An 18819-nucleotide genomic window follows, 5' to 3' on the forward strand; every position below is an offset into this window, starting at 1 on the left:
GATCATGCCCTGCTTTGTGGACCATGAGAAACAGTGGGGTTGTATTTAAGCATACTTGGTGATTTGGAAGTGTTTCAGGCAAAGAAATAAACCAGTTTGTTTTAAAAAGTGAAATGAGGCAGGTGTGATGGTGCATGCCTATAATCCCAGTAGCTCAGGAGGCTGAGGCAGGAGGATCTAGAATTCAAAGCCAGCCTCAACAAACATGAGGTGCTAAGCAACTCAATGTAACTCTGTCTGTAAATAAAGTACAAAATATGGCTGAGGATGTGGCTCAGTGGTCAAGTGTCCCTGAGTTCAATCTCTGGTACCTCCACCCCACCCCCCAAAAAGGGAAATGATACGGCATTGGTTATTATAAGGAAAATATGTCATCAGAAGTGACATCTGAAGCAAGTTCTGAAGGAGGAGTAGTCCATCTATACACTGTAAAATCAGAGATTCATGCAGAATCTCAAGAACAAGAGGCCAACATTTTAACTTGCACTTTTGAACCCATACTACCACTTCCATTCACAAAGAATAAATAAAAATGTGTAACTAAAATAGTTCAAATGAGTGATTGAGGCAAATTAAATATCAACTATAGCATTTTAAACTAATAAGAAAGAATCCTTGATATCTCCACTGAAATATTTCCATTATTTTTAGTTATAAGTTTCTGATTTTTTTTTCTTAAGCACACATACATTCCCCTGGCTATTAGCTGAAAATATAGTTTAAATACGTTTAACCTATAAAATAGCTATTTTCCAAAAATGTTAAAGAGACAGACTGAATCTCAGGAAAATTTCATAAATATGTAGAATATTAGGAAAAAAAGAAAATCCAGATCCATTGGAAATGTACCTATGAATAGTGATGAAAATGAAATCAAATGTTCTTTCCCATTACTGAGTACTTTCAAATCACTTATGGTTTATCCAGCAAGCATGTGTGGAATACCTTGTATATGTCAGATCTGCAATTTATGAAATGCCATGTGTAATGACAAAATAATGCTCAACCTTTGCCTTCAAAAGCAGGAGCCCAGTGGAGAGGACAGAAGAGGTGACAAGCCAATAAAGCAGTTAAATCATGGCTTGATGGATGCCGCTTGGCTGTGATGGATTCTCAAAGATGGCCAAACCCCAGTGCAATGGGGCTCTCCAGAGAGGCACCCAAGCTGAACTCAGAAGCCAAGAAAGTGAGTTTGAATACAAAGGAAAATTAAAACCCACTATGGATTCTGTATGGATGCTGGAGACAGGCAGGAGAAACAGAAGGAGCACAGCAGACTGGGGCATGGAAGAAAGCAGAGTGAGTTTGAGAAAACGCGATGTACATTCAGTTTGTCTAAAGTACACTGGGAGTGGAGAGAAATAAGTTTGAGCTGGGAGGGAGCAGTTTGCTTTTCAAGGGTCTGTGATTTCAGCACTTAGATGATGAGGAGTCATGGAAGTATTCTCTTAAAGCTGGGATGTGTCACAATCACATTTGCTTTTAGGAAGCTTTGTCTTCAGTTCTGATGGACTGCATCTGGCCGAGGGTGGGGAGGTCACTATAATTCAGGAGGGAAAAGATGGAACCTAGACAAAATCAGGTGCATCATCGGAGGAAAGAAATGAACTGACTCAAAAACTAACAAAGTAAAATCGAGGACTGATTAACTACGGAGATGGGGCAGAGAGAAGAGGGAATGCAGACAGAGTCCACTCAGAAAAACACAAAAATAGGTACCAACTAGGGAAAAGAAGCAGGAATGTAGGGAGAATATTCAGGATTTGATATTTCTATTGAGATTTCTATTTTCAGCTACCCCAAAGAACATGCCCATACATAGGTAGAGCCATTGCAAAAAGATCTGTGTAAAGGAGTCCATTCTGCCTGTGTCTCAAGTCAGGGTAACGATTAGTTAAACTGAAATAATATTTTATTTCCCATAAACAAGTATCACAAAGTTTTTCTTCTTTAAATGTGAGAGAATGAGTTCATTTGGGCTTAAGTTAAGAGAAATAAAAACGTTCTAAGGATGAGGACTATTTTATGCACAAGGTGATGCATATTGCATTGAGGTGGTGTTAAAATATAACCTCAGATTTTACGTGGACATTTCTAAGAGTGTTTTCTCAAGGTCAGAGGTCATTGGAAGATACTATAAATTAGGTAGAATTAACCAGGGATCCCTATGTGAAACATATCAAAGATATTATTGCCTCTAATTTGGCAGTGTCCAGGCTTGTGATACCTGGAGACCTGTAAGTATCTTCCAGAGATACACAGATCTTTCATATATGAAAACATTAAAAAAAGTCCCTAATCAAGAACATTTAGAAGGTAGTCTTGCCTGGTTTTGGGTTCTGACTCTGATACTCATTGACCCTGTAACTTTGTATACATTTCCTCTAAGCTATACTTTTCCCATTGAAAAACTGTGTATAATAATAATCATTGCCTAGTAACATTTTATGAGAGTTAAATTAGATACTGCTTGTAAAGTACTTAGGTTAATGCCTAGCTCATAGCATTCAGCTTATGAAATGTCTTTCGTTTTTCATTCATTCTCCCTCACGTTTGTTGGAATGAGGAATGCATTCGGTGCCCATTATTATCTCAAGAATGACCATGTGCATTAAATTCTCTCATTAGAGATTATGATGTAGATCAATATTTCGCATAGAGCTGCCACTGTTTTTCTCAGTAATATTATTTTATATTAGTAATGTTGACCACTAACAAAATAAGGAAAATACTTCACTGTTGAACAAAATCACAAACAAAAGTAATAACCAGAGGCCAAATATAGTTTAGCATTCAGTGGGTGAGGGAATAAAACTGACAAAGAGGCTTGAAAGCTAAATGTAAAGGTACCCACAGAAGACACACTGGAGGAGCTTGAACTCCATCCAGAGAACTGTGATTTTTACAAACTCCTCATTAAGCCTGAGTTTATGAAGCCAGGCTGGTTTAACTAATCCCAAAGCGTCTGATGAGCAAAGAGCTTCAAGAAATGCTCCAAGACTTCAATTACCTGGAACTTAAGCTCCAAATAGGGGAAAATCCCAAACTTCATTTAGTAAATTCAGTGGCACAAAGAGGCTTCTTTGTGCACAGTAAGAAACTAGCTGTAATATTCTCCAAATAGATGTGTGATATTTAACACTGAAACCTGTTTTAATCTGAAGCAGTTGAAATTCTTTCTCTTAATTTCTTAAAAAGTTACCAAGTTAATAATTTTATGTGTCAGTCATTCATAGAAAATTTTTCTTTAAAGCGCTTTTAGCCTCGTGGAAAAATAACTGTATATATATCAACAAATAAAAATGTAACTATGATAAAAATACATAAATAAATTGGTATTGTTGTTACTCATGTGACATGCTTCTTATTCAAGCTTTAGAATATCAGAGCATCTTGTCAGATATTGATGATAATTTTTTGCATTCAGAACATTTGATGACTTCATCATGAAATTTGAATCTGGTGATTTTGTCCCACATTCAAGTTGTACTCAATATAGACAAAGGAAACCCACATTCTATTGTTTTTTTAATCATCTCTTTCATTTAGAGAACTGAAGAGCAAATAAATTAGAGAGAGGTCAGAGTAAGGGAGTATTGGGGCAGGAAAGATGGTGGAATGAGATGGACATCATTACCCTAGATACATGTATAACTGTGCATATGGTGTAACTCTACACTGTGCACAACCAGAGAAATGAAATGTTGTGCTCCATTTGTGTACAATGAATTTATATGCATTCTGCTGTAATATATATACCTAATTAGAAAGCTTGCTGTAAAGAAAGATACTATCTTTATTTTCTTGGTGTAAACTCTGTCCAACCTCAGTATGTGGACAAAAAGTAACTGTTATAATCACACACTGAGTATAAATCTCAAAGAATTTCCAGACCCAAGTTCCAGAGAGTTTTCTGTGTTAGAGTCCTGGGGCTGCTGAAGCTTAAATAAACCTACTGCCCAATAAATAAATAAATAAGAAAGGAAGGAAGGAAGGAAGGAAGGAAGGAAGGAAGGAAGGAAGGAAGGAAGGAAGGAAGGAAGGAAGGAAGGAAGGAAGGAAGGAAGAAAGAGAAGTCAGAGAAAAATTCAGCCACAAAGTTAGAAAAATAGAGATGGACATGAAGACTGACAAGTCTAACTTCAAATAACATGCATTTCAAATCTCAAGAAAGAAAAGTCTATATTTGAGTAACAATTTTTGTATTTTCAGGGTTTATCTCCTTGGTGGTTTAATCCAAAAGCAGTGATTGAGAATAAGGAGACCTAGCATCTTATCCCATCATAGCCCTAACCTTGTTATATGAAATCTTGCAAATTCTCATCCTCATTATCCCTCAATTGCCCCCTATGTAAAATGCAGAAGTTTGGGCTGGAATCAATTTCAAGGATTCTTTCTAGTGCTAACATTCAGTATATCACCCTTGTCAGGCTACAGTCACGTTAATTTGTCACATAACTGAATCCAAACCTGACATGTAATAAAGTGTGTTTTTTAAAGTCTCCAAAAATGGTTTTTATATTTTCATCCTTAATTGAACTTGATGATCTAATTCTTCCTCACCATTCCCAATTCCTCCCCTTTATTTTTTTTCTTGGAACATTTGTTCAGAAATTTGAGTTACCAATCCTAAGACCTAGTGTCTAGAAATAAGATTCACACCACCTTTTCAAGTGTTGTAAAGAATGAGCCATTTGTACCCTAGAAATCAAGTGGCTGCCAGGCTGTGTACTCTATCTATACCCCCCTGAGGATACACAATTTCACTGGCTTCAGAGCCTGTTATATCAAAATCCAGACCATAATAGTGAAGACAGAGCCAAAAGAGTGCACAAGCCATGATTATTTGTTCCCACCAAGTTATGAGTATAAAGTGATTATGATTCTGAGCTGGCATTTGAAGAGACTGCTCATTGTACTGCATTACTACAGAAATGGAAAACCCTATTTCAAAACTGCTTTTCAGCAGAATAAGGCTCTGCTTTAACTTATATTTCATAGACTTGTAGAAATGAAAAAAAAAGCCAAAATTTAAAGTTTGATCCTTAAAAGTAGAAAAGGGCTTTCTAATTGCCTAACCCTTAAGTAATATGCTCGAATTTAACAGAAAGCTGAGCCACACTTGCCTACATTTTGAAGAAACCTCCCAATCCTATGTGTATGCCTATAGACACTAACACATATACAATATATCTAGGACTAAAATATAATAAAATTCTATTTTAGATATTTTTAGTAATAGCTCAATGATTCTCAACTAACTAAAATTTTCAAGCAACCTCAATTGCAAGAAACCACAAAGTCTTGTGTGAAAATATTTACTGAAAGTGCAGCAAGCTTCATCAGAGAGATAGCCTTTTAAAAAATCAAAAGTTGGGCTGGGGTTGTGGCTCAGTGGCAGAGCACTGGCTTAGCACTGGGTTTGATCCTTGGCACCACATAAAAGTAAACAAATAAAATAAAGGTATTGTATCCATTTATAACTAAAAGGAAAAAAATCAAAAGTCAATTCTCTACTTGTGAAAATTAATTTGGGGGCACGCAGCTTTATCTTATTCCTTTTAAGTGCAGTGGATCGTATGCTGTTTCTAACAAACTGGTTCAGTTTAAACAGCACTCCATGCACCATGTATATCCTCTTTTTTTTTTCTGACTGCACTTCAAGCTAAAGACATTGCCATTTTAACTATGACAGGGATTTAAAAAATATTCTTATGCAGTTATTCAGCTACTATAAGTAAATATGCAATTTACATCTTTATTATTACATTTTAGAACCCAGTAGAGCAATAAAAAATAGTCTGCAATGGCTTCGTTTTTTTTTTTTTTTTTTTTGCTGTTGTTTTCAAATTTACTTCAATGACTTATATTCTAATCAACTTTAACTGGGAATTACTTGCCATTTCTAATGAATTTCTAAAAGTTTTGCCACCTGTGTGAAACTCTGTGAAAAAAAACAAACTAATTATTTTCTTCCAGATTTTTTGTTTAGCTGAAGTTATTAAAGATAATAACTGCCATTTTTGTGAGACTGTTTGCAATGTATTAGTAACTAGGTCTTAGTTCGGTTAATAGAGTGAGGATGTTTGCTTCATCAATAATACTTAAAATAGATTGAATATTCACTGTGCTGTAGACACTCTATTCTTTACATGAATCATCTCATTTAGTCTCCACAACAACCTTGTGAGACTAGTTCTATTATGTCCTGCTTTTTGAATGGGAACCTTGCTACAGGGGAAGTAACATGGAGAAATCCCATATGATGGAGGAAAAAAATAGAAACTGGTTTTGCCTAACTCCACAAACATAGGTTTTTTTTTTTTTTTGCATTACACAATGCTGACTTCCATTATAAATGACGCTTTTGAAAAAACAGGCTATAAATGGATTTAGTAATTGTATTAAAACCCAAGAAAACACAAAGCACAATTTCGGGTGCAATGTTAAATGTTTGTTATCTTTGTTGTACGAAGTGATGTTGTAAAGAAGAGCTGTGTTGGAATGAACCCATTATACAATGGCCATGTTGGAAGTCTCCCAATTTTTAAAAGGATGCTGCACAATCTTTTATGCAACTGAAATTTTAATGTGAGTTATAAATCTAATTAAACCCAATAATAAAATATTCATGAAAAAGTACAATTAAATATGCTAATAATTCTTATAATATTTGAATTGCTGAAATATCAATCTTTTAAAAATTTGCAAACAATTTAACAAAGCCTCTTGGAATACCTTTAAAAAAGTAGCCTATAAGGACATAATTTCTAAAATAAGCATATTACAAAAACAATATAGAAATGTTCCTCTTGGTCTCCGTGTTTCTTCTGTGGAGTATTCTAAAGCATGTAAGTGGGATAAGGTGAATTTAAAACAAAAATCTTGAAAAATATCCATTTTAAGCATGAGGCATATATCTCCACTGTGGTTTTGAAAATGCAATTGATTTTTTCCCTGCATTATGCTTTAAACACACGGTGTCCAGTGCGGCCAGCTAGGGAGTTTCACTGAGTGAGTGAAACCCATCTGGTAGAGTGTTAGAATATGTGCTTGAGTGGACACTCTGAAGGGACAGAAAGGAGCAGAGCAACGCCCTGGCGTCGTGTCACTGCTGTGGCAGAGCAGGCACCGCGCAGAGCACCCACCTAGCAAGGTCAGGACGCAGGCCAGGATGGCCACCAGGGCCCCCGTGCTGAGGCCAGCAGGCAGGACGTAGGCCTCGGCGTTGCAGGTCTGGGCTACGCCATCGGAGTCGCAGTCACAGACGCGGATGGTGAGCGTGTTGGTGCTGCTGAGAGACGGGGACCCACTGTCCACGATGAAGATGGGCAGGTAGTACACCGACTGCTCTTGTCTCCGGAAGCCGTTCCTTCTGGTGAGGATGGAGGCCGTGTTGTCTAGGGAAAACAAGGTCAGACAGAGGTCAGGTGGCAGGTGAGACTGAGGCTCCCGGTGGAGTCCTTCTTCCCTAACCTTCGGTCCCTCTGCCTGTGTCAGTCCTCAAGTAGGGCAAGCTCCTGATTTCAGACCATTGCTCAAAGACTCTCTGAATTCGTTTGGACAGAGAGACATCCTTCCAGTATAACACCTTTAAGACATTGATGTTATCCCACACATATTCTGTTATTCTACACAATGAAAATCTACATACCATTGTGCAACATCTCAAACCATGTATTTTTAGAGTCGAGGTGGAAACCTCAACAGGTTAAATATTTTTTTTCAGCAGCATCATGAGGCATGACTGAAATTTCCAATCCATCCTTTCTTCACAAGTTCCAAGCTCAATATAGAAAAAAGTAAAATAAGCTACTGTGGCTTTATTAAAATTCAGTATAGAATAGTTCTTTGCTTCACACAGAATGTTTTCTAGGAAATACATCAGGTCATTCTATCCTTAGGGGAGCATCATGCCCTGCTCACCCAAACTGAGAAAGCTGCGACATCACTAGGGGACATTATAGGATGGGACCACTGTCACATAGCCATCATGGATATGGCCCACCACCAACTAAAATGTCAGCACACAGCACAGGACTACACATGGATATTCAGTAGGGAAATTATTGTACTGTTTTCTTTTTAAAATATTCATAGATACTTCTACCTCCTTAAACTGCATGTAATAAAATATGTTGTCAGTGATAACTTAAGTCATTTTTGTTTAATTTATATTCAGTATTCCATTTCATCTAAACATTATAGTAATTATAAATATTTAAAAAGTCATCAATATGTTTATATGACATGCTGTGATTTCTATATCAGAAATGGATTTTTTAATTTGTTAGCAATTTCTCCAGATAAATTGTCTTAATTAACTAATTATAGAATTTATGGGATTCTCAGAATTTATAGTGACTAATAAAAATTTAAAGCAAAAGAAGGGAAATCAGGACCATAGTTTTATCCAGTGTGTATATATATGTGTGTGTGTGTGTGTGTGCGTGTATACATATATATACACACACATAAATATATATTCACATATGTATGAAAGTATATAGACTATGTATATAAAGAATATATAGAGAAACATGTAAAAGGATGTACATATACAGTGTTATGTGTTTATCTGAGTGCTATATATATATTCTTCTAAAAAGTTAAATATATGTTTATCCAATGCTAACAGAAACCAATTAACAATAGTTGGGTTAGGTAAAGTGGCAGTCATCTATAATCCCAGCTACTTAAGAGGGTAAGAAAGGAAGATTGCAAGCTTGAGGCTAGCCTGTATAACTTAGCAAGACCTTGAATCAAAAATGCACACATACATAAATAAATAAAAAGAACTTAGGGTTGTAACTCGGTGGTAAAGTGCCTGGGATGAACCCTTAGTACTGCATGATTAGGTGCAAACACACACACACACACACACACACACACACACACACACACATTAATAATATTCAAGTGAAAGAGCAAGCTGATATCCTTTCTGTCTCAAACAGCACAAAACAATAGGCCCACCTTAAATTTCATAAAAGATATTTACTACAATTATAGATGATAAAGAAATAAAAAATATTTGATTATTATATTCTCTCTGGTGGTTTTTTATATAAACAAATCTATCATTTTAAAAGATATGGCCATAATTTTGAGACCATATATTTTTTTTTAAATAAATGTCTCAAAATAGAAACAAAAATTAAAAGGGCCGTGGGTATAGCTTGTCCCTGGGTGTTAAATCTCCAGTATTAGGAAACAAACAAACAAACAAACAAGAAAAAATTTTGATATGGTATTCCCTGAAAAGCTGAGGGATTTATATTGCAATGTCCTTATACACTTAACATATTAACACACAGGTCTTATTATAAATTTGACTCAGATGGTATTTGTGTTTAGCATTTGATACAGAAAAGTTTTACAAAGTTGTCGATTCGTAATCTGACACATCAAAATCACACAGGCACACATGCAGACGCACACATGCACACACAGACACAATTGATTAAGAAGCACAAGCTGAAATTTCTACCATGGGAGAAGAGAACCTATGTTCAGCATGCTCCCCAAGATGGAAAAGAACGTAAGGGCTGATTTCCTCTCCACTTGGATGTCTTTCTTTGTGATACAGGCTGCGGGATTCTGGGCTTGATGTAGTTAATGTGGGGACACTTTCAACTGTGTGGCATGATGTCCCATAAATCCAGTTATGTTTGTGTTTGAGCTCCACAGAATCTTGGTGGCATTGGATGGTGACACATGGGGGACGTGTTGGGGATGTGTTCACATTCTCCTTGTGGAGGCTGTGTTTTTCCCCATCTGCCTTTGTACTGGAAGGCTCCAAACCTGAGAATGAGGCTTTCCAATGATGATTAAGTCAGAGAGTTTGGGATTACAGAGAATGCTCTTTCCTTTACGACTAAAGGGAAATGGAGTGTTCTCATGAAATTGAGATTGGTGTCTGGAAAATTATTATTTTCAGATTGAATTTTTGAGGCTAAGTTTGGATTTTCTGCAGAAAAGGTTGTGGCTTGTTGCAAAAGTTCTCATAATATCCATCTTTTGAAAGTAAATCCTTCCAGTTTGACTAGCAAACCTGTTTCTTATATTTTCCCTCAGAAACCCAAGATATAAATATGTAATTAGATACCAGATAAGCATAATCACATGCCTCCTTTAAAAGTTCCTATAGTTGTCAAAATATATTATTAAGCAAAAGTCAGGTATTTGTAAAATATTTTTAAAATAACACTTATGAAATGGCTAAGAGTGGTGACCTCTGAAGCAAGGAAACATGATTTGTCATGGTAAGTTCTCTAATTTTTTTATGCTTTATGTGACTAGCATAATGAACATATTATTATCATTTTCATGGAACATCTTTATATTTATGTGAAAAAAAGAATAACAGACGTTATTGAAGAAAGCATTAAATCAAAATTGATCTGGGTGGAAATGTGCAAGGTCTGATTATTTTCCCCCGACTCAATTTGTATCTATGCTGCATAGTCCTTGTTAAGGCAGTAGGCTGGCCCTCAGTATATTAGATCATTTGGATAAAAGCATGATATACAAATAAGGAAGCACATGTCTACAAGAAAAGAAAGAAAAATAGATCTCACTTTTCCCCCTTGGCTTTAGGACCAAAATGATTTAAATAGCAGCTTCTCCCTTGTGGCAGCAGATCTATAGATAAAAATTACTGCAGGAGCTCATTGCCCTTTAATTAATGTCCTTGCTGTTAAAAAAAAAAAAATCCATGAATGCATTCCTGCGGGAGAAAAAAATCACTTGCTTAGTGAGTCTGCCACTACCTCTGCTAGCGACAATCACACCTTACCTTTGTTATCCTTCAGCGAAAAGTTGTGGTTATTTGTGGCATCCGTGGTTAAGCTGAAGTAAAACTGGTGTCCGTTGGATGGCTCGTCCTTGTCCACGGCACTGATCTTCTGGATAACCTAGAAATAGACAACGGAGGGCAGGGAAGCACACTGGTGTGCTCTGCTACATTTGTTGAGGCAGGACAGAGCAGTTTTCCAGATCCTAATAAATGTCATCTTCCCGAATGAGCTGGGGGAACCAGCAGATGTACCTGTGTGAACCCAATGTATAAAGGGCCCTGAAAGACAAACCACAGCCCTTTCCAAGTGCGTGTGGGAACTGCTTTTCCTAAACCTCAGCAATGAGCCGCACCAATTGATTAGACATCCCAGTAAACATCACAACGATGTGGACACAGAACATTGACTGTGACTGAACCGCACTCCACTCTCAGAACTTCAAGGTTCTTAAACTCTGCCGTGTCATGTGGGGGACAGCCCAATCTGGCTTAATATGCTACATTTCTCCTTAGAGGAGCTGAAGCCCTTAACCATTGAGCGGGGCTTTTTATAAAGTTTACCTTTTCTTCCTGAGGAACTACGGTCACCCAATTAAACCAGAATTTGAATGTTCCTTTCCTATTAGTTTATGCTGCACATCAAAGCATTAGTTTGGCCGAAACATGCGGATGATGTGTTATCTTAAAGCTGGGAGATTTCAAAGGCGCTGCTGCTGGGTGTTCCTACAGAAACCATAAACAAGAAGCACAGTCCTCGAGCCTCTTACCTGCCCTGGCTGGGCATTTTCACAGACGGTGGTTTCGTAGTCCATGGCGAATTCGGGGGCGTTGTCATTGATGTCTAGTATAGTGATGGCCACGTAGCCTCTTCCTACCTGGGATGGATTCTCTAGTAAATGAGAAAATTGTGTCACCATTTATTCTAAAAGAAAAGCTGCTATTCCCCTGCTAATTTTCTCAGGGAATGTCCACAGAAAACGAGCAAAAACACTTAACATTAAAAATCAGGCAAAAATATTTGCATCTCTGAAGCATAAGACTCCAATGAAATTTATACTTGTAATTCTACATTCTTTAAAGGGAGCCACAGATAATCTGATCCAAATATGTATGTGTTAATTTATGTATATGTATGTGTATATATATATATACCTTCAGGCATATATGCATATATGAATACATGCAAATGGGTGTGTGCATATATGTATGTGGTAATCTACGTATGTACACAATGTATATTTATATGGGGTGTATATATGTGCTTGCGTGTGTGTGTGTGTGTGTGTATGTGTGTAGTCACCAAAAAGGAAAATGTTGAAAGAAGAATGAAGAGAAAACCATGAAATTTGATCTTCTTTGAACCTAGAGATTATCTTTAATTGACTATAAATTTATATCACATACATAGTACAAAATGTGCATATGCATTAGCTAATATATATATAATATGGATATAGTTTTTAAATTTTTTTTCTGATCAGGAACTAAAATTAGTTAGTTGTCAAAATATTCAAATGTAGGTTTCTTGGTGTACAGATCAATTTACTATTATGGTAAGTTACTTCTCCAATTCCCTACCAGCATGAATGAAAAGTATGAACTGTGACCCCAAAGCAAGAGGACCTTTAAAGTTCATTCAGGCCCATTATCTTATGGTGCTGTCTTTTCACTAAATTTTTAAATATTAGAAAATATATGTCATTAATATTTTACATATTTGTAAGTATTAGCAAATGTCCCTAGTGAACACAAATGTTTTACAGCTTGAAAGTTTTGAATTTTCTCATTTTTGGTCAACTTGCTTAAGTAACTATGATGATTCAAGCTTGTGATGTAGTCTTCAGCAACCTGTCCTCCACCCTCATTCTCCTCTATCCTCAGTTAATTTTAGACATTACAACTTACGGCTCTCCATTGCAAGAACTGTGATGTTATGAATTGCATTTGTCTCTCGATCCAAAGATTTGGCAGTAGTAATAACTCCACTGTTGGCATCAATATTAAAGTATCTCTCCAAATCTGTGTTTCTGTCAATTGAATACCTAATTGGAAATTAAAAGCAAATAAGTAAATAAATAACATTTATGTTTGATGATACTTTGCTAAAATTATTTCATTAATTTCATAACTGATCACTAAATCCTGCTGACTCCATGATCATGCTACTTCATGTTAGTAACATAAATCTATGTCATCTTTAAAATTTCTCTCACATAGCCCTTGGCTCATGTCTTGTGTGTCTGTAATATTTTTGCTTTTCTAGCACAGAGTTTAAAACACACACCACAACTTCATGTACAATCACAAGATTGGGATCCTAATTAGAATAATTCATACTCCAGGTATGTATAATATGTCAAAATACAATCTACTGTCATGTATATCTAAAAAGAACAAATACAAAAATTAAAAAAAAATAATATCACAATATAATTATTTTCACAGTGGCTTTGGGTATATGGTTATAATTTTGAATTCATTATTTCTATTATTATGCTCTTGAAAAATATTGAAAAGAGATAGTGGCACTGGCCATGGCTCTAGGTCCCTCTGGAATACAACATATATAGACAACTTGCCATTTGCATATACTTATTAACATCTTTTCTTTTTAATAACAATAACCTGATCATAATTTATTTTATGTCTCTTGCCAGGGGTCTTGATCGGGGTGCCAAAGGCATTTCTAAGTAGAACCCCTAAAATTGCATCTGCAACCTAAATATTAATGAAAACCTACTGTTTCACTTGTATTCTTATTCCATGTTATTTTTTCCCTAAAAAAATAATGGTTGTCTCTATTCAACATCATTCTTGATAATCTAGCCAGAGAAATTAGAAGAAAGAAATTAAAGGGATACAAATAGATAAAGAAGAACTCAAACTATCACAATTTGCTGATGACATAATTCTATATCAAGAGAATCCAAAAAATTCCACCAGAAAACTTCTAGAATCAATAAACAAATTCAGCAAAGTAGTAGGATATAAAATCATCACCTATACATTAAATGTATTCCTATACATCAGTGATGAATCCACTGAAAGAGAAATTAGGAAAACCACCCCATTCACAAGAGCCTCAAAAAATATAAATATAATATCTGGGAATCAATCTAATAAAAGAGGTGAAAGACCTCTGCAATGAAAACTACAGAACACTAAAGAAAGAAATTGAAGAAAACCTCAGAAGATGGAAAGGTCTCCCATGTTCCTGGATAGGCAGAATTAATATTTTCAAAATAGCCATACTACCAAAAGTGTTTTACAGATTTAGTGCAATTCCTATTAAAATATTGAAGACATTTTTCATAGAAATAGAAAAATCAATCATAAAATGTATTTTAAAAAAGAAGAAACCCAGAATAGCCAAAGCAATCCGTAGCAAGAAAAGTGAAGCAGGAGGCATCACATAGCAGATCTTAAACTACAGAGGTATAGTAAGAAAAACACCATGGTATTGGCACCAAAATAGACTTGTAGACCAACTGTACAGAATAGAGGACACAGAGACAAACCCACATAAATATGGTTATGTCATACTAGACAAAGGTGCCAAAAACATTCACTGGAGAAAATATAGCCTGTTCAACAAATAGTGCTTGCAAAACTAGAAATCCATATTTAGCAAAATGACATTAAACCTCTACCTCTCACCCTGCACAAAAATCTACTCTAAATGGACCAAAGACTTAGGCACTAGAACAGAGACCCTGCACCTAATAGAAGTAAAAGTAGGCCCAAATCTTCACCATGTTCACCTAGGATCTGACTTCCTTAACAAGACTCCTAACGTGCAAGAAGTAAAATCAAGAATCAATAAATGTGATGAATTCAAATTAAAAAGCTTCTTCTCAGCAAAGGAAGCAATCAATAATGTGAGAAAAGAGACTACTGATTGGGAGAAAATCTTTACCATGTGCACCTCCAATAAAGCATTAATCTCTAGGATATATAAAAAACTCAAACAATTTAAAACCAAAAAAACAAATAACCCCATCAATGAATGGGCTAAGAAAATGAACAGACACTTCACAGAAGAAGAAATATAATCAATCAACAAATATATGAAAAAAAGTGTTCATCATCTCTAGTAGTTAAACAAATGCAAGTCAAAACACCAGTAAGCTTTCAACTCACTCCTTTCAGAATGGCAATCATCAAGAATACAGGCAACAATAAATGTTGGTGAGGATGTGGGGAAAAAGTACACTCATACGTTGCTGTGGGACTGCAAATTGGTACAACCACTATGGAAAGCAGTATGGAGATTCCTCAGAAAACTTGGAATGGAACAACCATTTGACTCAGCTATCCCACTCCTTGGTTTATACCCAAAGGACTTAAAATCAGCATACTACAGTGACACAGCCACATCAATATTTATAGCAGCTCAGTTCACAATAGCTAAACTATGGAACCAACCTAGATGTCTTTCAATAGATGAAAGGATAAATAAAATGTGGTATATATATTCAATGGAATATTACTCAGCTTTAAAGAAGAATTAAGTTATGGCATTTGCCCATAAATGGATGGAGTTGGAGAACATCATGCCAAGTGAAATAAGCCAATCCCCAAAAAACAAAGGCCAAATGTTTTCTCTAATATCTGGATGCTAATTCACAATAAGGCAGGGAGCACTAGAGAATAAAAGTGTTACCTTAGATTAGGTAGAGGGAAGTGAAGGGAGGGGAGGGGAGGTGATGTGGGGATAGGCAGGATAGTAGAATGAACAGACATATTGCTGTATGTATATATGTGACTGCATGACCAATATGATTTGCAACATATATACTCAGAAAAATGAGAAATTATGTCTCTATATAATATATCTATGTATGATATATCAAATGCATAAATGCATTCTACTGTAATGTATAACTAATTAAAACAAATAAAAAATTTAAAAAATATAATAATCATTTTCACAGTCCCCCAACAGTCTTTCTAGTTGGGAAAGACAAAAGTTCTCATTTCAAGACAATTAATTAAATAAACAAACTAAGAAAAAAAAAAACAGAAAAACACACATAGTGTAGGCATGATGATTAACAACTGACTCAACTACACCCTGAGCTGTCATTGTCTGGGTCTCCTTGACTCCTATGACATGTTCCTCTACCACAATTCAGGCATAGATTCTTAAGAGCATACCCATAGCTCGAGAGCTTTTACCATGCAGTACTATTGAAGCTGAAACTCAAGCATGTGGCTCCCTATTCCTGCTCCTGCCACTCCAGTACCCTGCCTCCTGCATCCTGATAAAGACGACATATTTTTAATACCAACACTTCTCCTTCAATCCCTCACTTCTTTCTCATTAGGTCACATATCCCTGGTCCTCATCACTATCACTCCCATGTATGTGTATGTACTTCCTGCAGTCAAAATTGCTGGATTAAAACAGGAAAGGCTATTTAACATCTCTTTTTTTTCTTTTTTATAGAGTCAGGAATTTGGGAGTGTGTTGGTAGGGCCACTTTCAGCTCTTGGTTTCTCAGGAGGTTGCAGTCAAATGTTGGTGGGCCTGCAGCCATCCAATGCCTGGCTATGCCTGGAAGATTCATTCCAAAGTCTCATTCACCTGGATGCAATGTGAATAGTAGGGAGGACACATGCACTAAGCAATCTTTCCAAAGTTCATTACTGATTCATGCTTTTTTGAAGCTAGGCTACCTAGAGTTATAGATTCCTACATCACTTCAAACAATTTGGAAAACGAATAGCACAAGCTACATTATGACTTTATCATTAATATTAAAGTAACAAGAAAAAAATTTGAGAGGGGTGTACAGTTCTGAGAATTTTACCACATGCATGGATCATGCAGTCACCACTTATCTTGCATCATCACCACAGTGTGGTGTCAATCACCACAAGGCTCCCTTGTGTTGTCTCTTTGTAGGTACATACCATCCCATTGGTATTCCATGGAGAACACCCATCACTATAATCTCATCCTTTTGAGAATATTGTATAATGCAATCATAGAAAGAAACCTTTTAGGACTGACTTCTCAGTGTAAAGATTGAGGTTCAAGAACATTGTGCCCATGGTTTGTGTTATTTATTTAAATGTCCATGCATTTTTAATGCTGGGCAGTAGTCCGTCAAATGAATGCATGCCAGCATGTTTACTCATTCATATACTGAAATATATTTGGGTTGGTATCAATGTGCAAACACAGCTACTGTAAGCATTCATGTGCAAGTTTTGTTTCAACACATTTTCTTTTCCCTAGGCATAGGATCACTGGGTCCTGTGTTTATAGGTAACTGCCAAAATGTTTTCCAACATACCTCTCTAATCTGCATTCATCCATCAGAAACTGATGAGAGTTCTAGTTATTCATCTCACCACATGGTACTTTGTAATTTACAATTTCTTAATGATAAATTACATTGACCACATTTTCTTGTGATTATCTGCCATATGCAAGCGCTCTTTGGGGAAATGTATGTTCAAATAGGTTGCCCATTATTAACCGGGTTATTTTTTTCTATTGTACAAAGTTTTGAGAGCTGTTTATGCATACTTAATTAATACAAGACCTTTGCTAGCAGTGTGATATACTTTCCCCAATAAATTGCTTTTCATTTTCTTAGAAATACTTTAATCCTGATAAAGTCATATATATTGATTTATTTATATAATGTGTATTGATATTTATTATATATTACATATATATCAATATGTATGATCATACAATATGCATATTACATACATTATTACATGTATTATGTCTATATACCTTTTCCTCCTCATTCCCCTTTTCCCTTTTCTTATTCCTCTTCCTTCCAAGGATGGTGCTCTGGTTGCCATGTTTAAGAGCTTTATGTCTACCCCTGTGTTATGAATATATTTTTTTCTTTCAATATTTGAATTATTTTTCAGTTTACATTAGAAATACAACCCATTGTGAGTTAAGTTTTGTGTAAGATGTAAAGTTAGGCCATATGCACATATGCTTATCCAGTTGTCATGTCATATCCTCAAACTCCATCATCTTCCCCTAAATTTCTCTGCACATTTGTCAAAAATCCAACTGATCATATTTATGTGTGTTACTTTCTAGAGTATCGATTTTGTCCCATTGATTGATATGTGCACCACCTCAATTTGCAGATACCACGGTTTTTTGGTTATTGGAGCTAGAATGAATCTTGAAATCTGATACACTGATTTTCCTGCCATTATGCATGATTTCTGGAATTATCTGAATATTCCAGATTCTTTGAATTTTCTGTGAACTTTAGGTTCAGTTTGTCTACAGTTATATCAATAACTTCTGGAATTTTGATCAACATTTACTTTATTAAGATTTTTAAAATTTTTCTTCGGATTGTTTTTTGTAGAACACAATGATATCTTTGGAATAAAGGTAGTTTTACTTCTTCCTTCTGTTGTTATGACATTTAATTCATGTCCTTCCCTTATTGTGCAGGAAAGCACTTCCCATATGATGACTATAAGGCTGAGTGGGCATTCTTGTTTCTGAATTGTGGGGGAAATATCACTTTTTTAAGCATTGATTCTAATATTAGGCATAAGTTATTTAGATGGTTTTTATTGTGATAAAGATATTTTATTATATTCCTAGTAACTAACATATTTTTGGGGGGAGATGGGGGTGTTAATGAGCATTAAACTCAAGGGCACTTGACCACTGAGCCACATCCCCAGCCCTATTTTGCATTTTATTTTGAGACAGGGTCTCACTGAGTTACTTAGTGCCTGGCTTTTGCTGAGGCTGGCTTTAAACTCATGATCCTTCTGCCTCAGCCTCCTGAGCTGCTGGGATCACAGGCGTGTGCAACCCTGCATGACTACTAACATTGTTTTTAACCAGAAATGATTGTTGAATTTCACTGAATATTTCTTGGTATCAAATGATATGATCATGTGATTATTGAGCATAATGCTGGACTCATGAAAAAGCTGGGATGCATCTCCTCTTCTATTTTGTAGAAAACATTGTGTAGACTAGATATTAATTATTCATTAAATGCTTAGTAGAA

At 35.8% G+C, this 18819-nt stretch overlaps 1 protein-coding gene across 2 annotated transcripts in view; it reads right to left on the bottom strand.

Annotated features, from left to right (window-relative positions):
• Cdh7 (cadherin 7) overlaps window positions 1-18819 on the bottom strand; it is a 128332-nt gene that overhangs the window by 14979 nt on the left and 94534 nt on the right. For both annotated transcript variants that reach the window (XM_078029908.1, XM_078029909.1), the window contains exons 8-11: window positions 12704-12840; window positions 11566-11687; window positions 10799-10916; window positions 7149-7400 (exon numbers count right to left, since the gene is read on the bottom strand). In XM_078029908.1, coding sequence (XP_077886034.1) covers window positions 7149-7400; window positions 10799-10916; window positions 11566-11687; window positions 12704-12840 — 629 coding nt within the window. The remainder of the gene's footprint in view (window positions 1-7148; window positions 7401-10798; window positions 10917-11565; window positions 11688-12703; window positions 12841-18819) is intronic.

This window comes from Ictidomys tridecemlineatus, chromosome 13 (assembly GCF_052094955.1).
Source record: "Ictidomys tridecemlineatus isolate mIctTri1 chromosome 13, mIctTri1.hap1, whole genome shotgun sequence".
Taxonomy (NCBI): Eukaryota; Metazoa; Chordata; class Mammalia; order Rodentia; family Sciuridae; genus Ictidomys; species Ictidomys tridecemlineatus.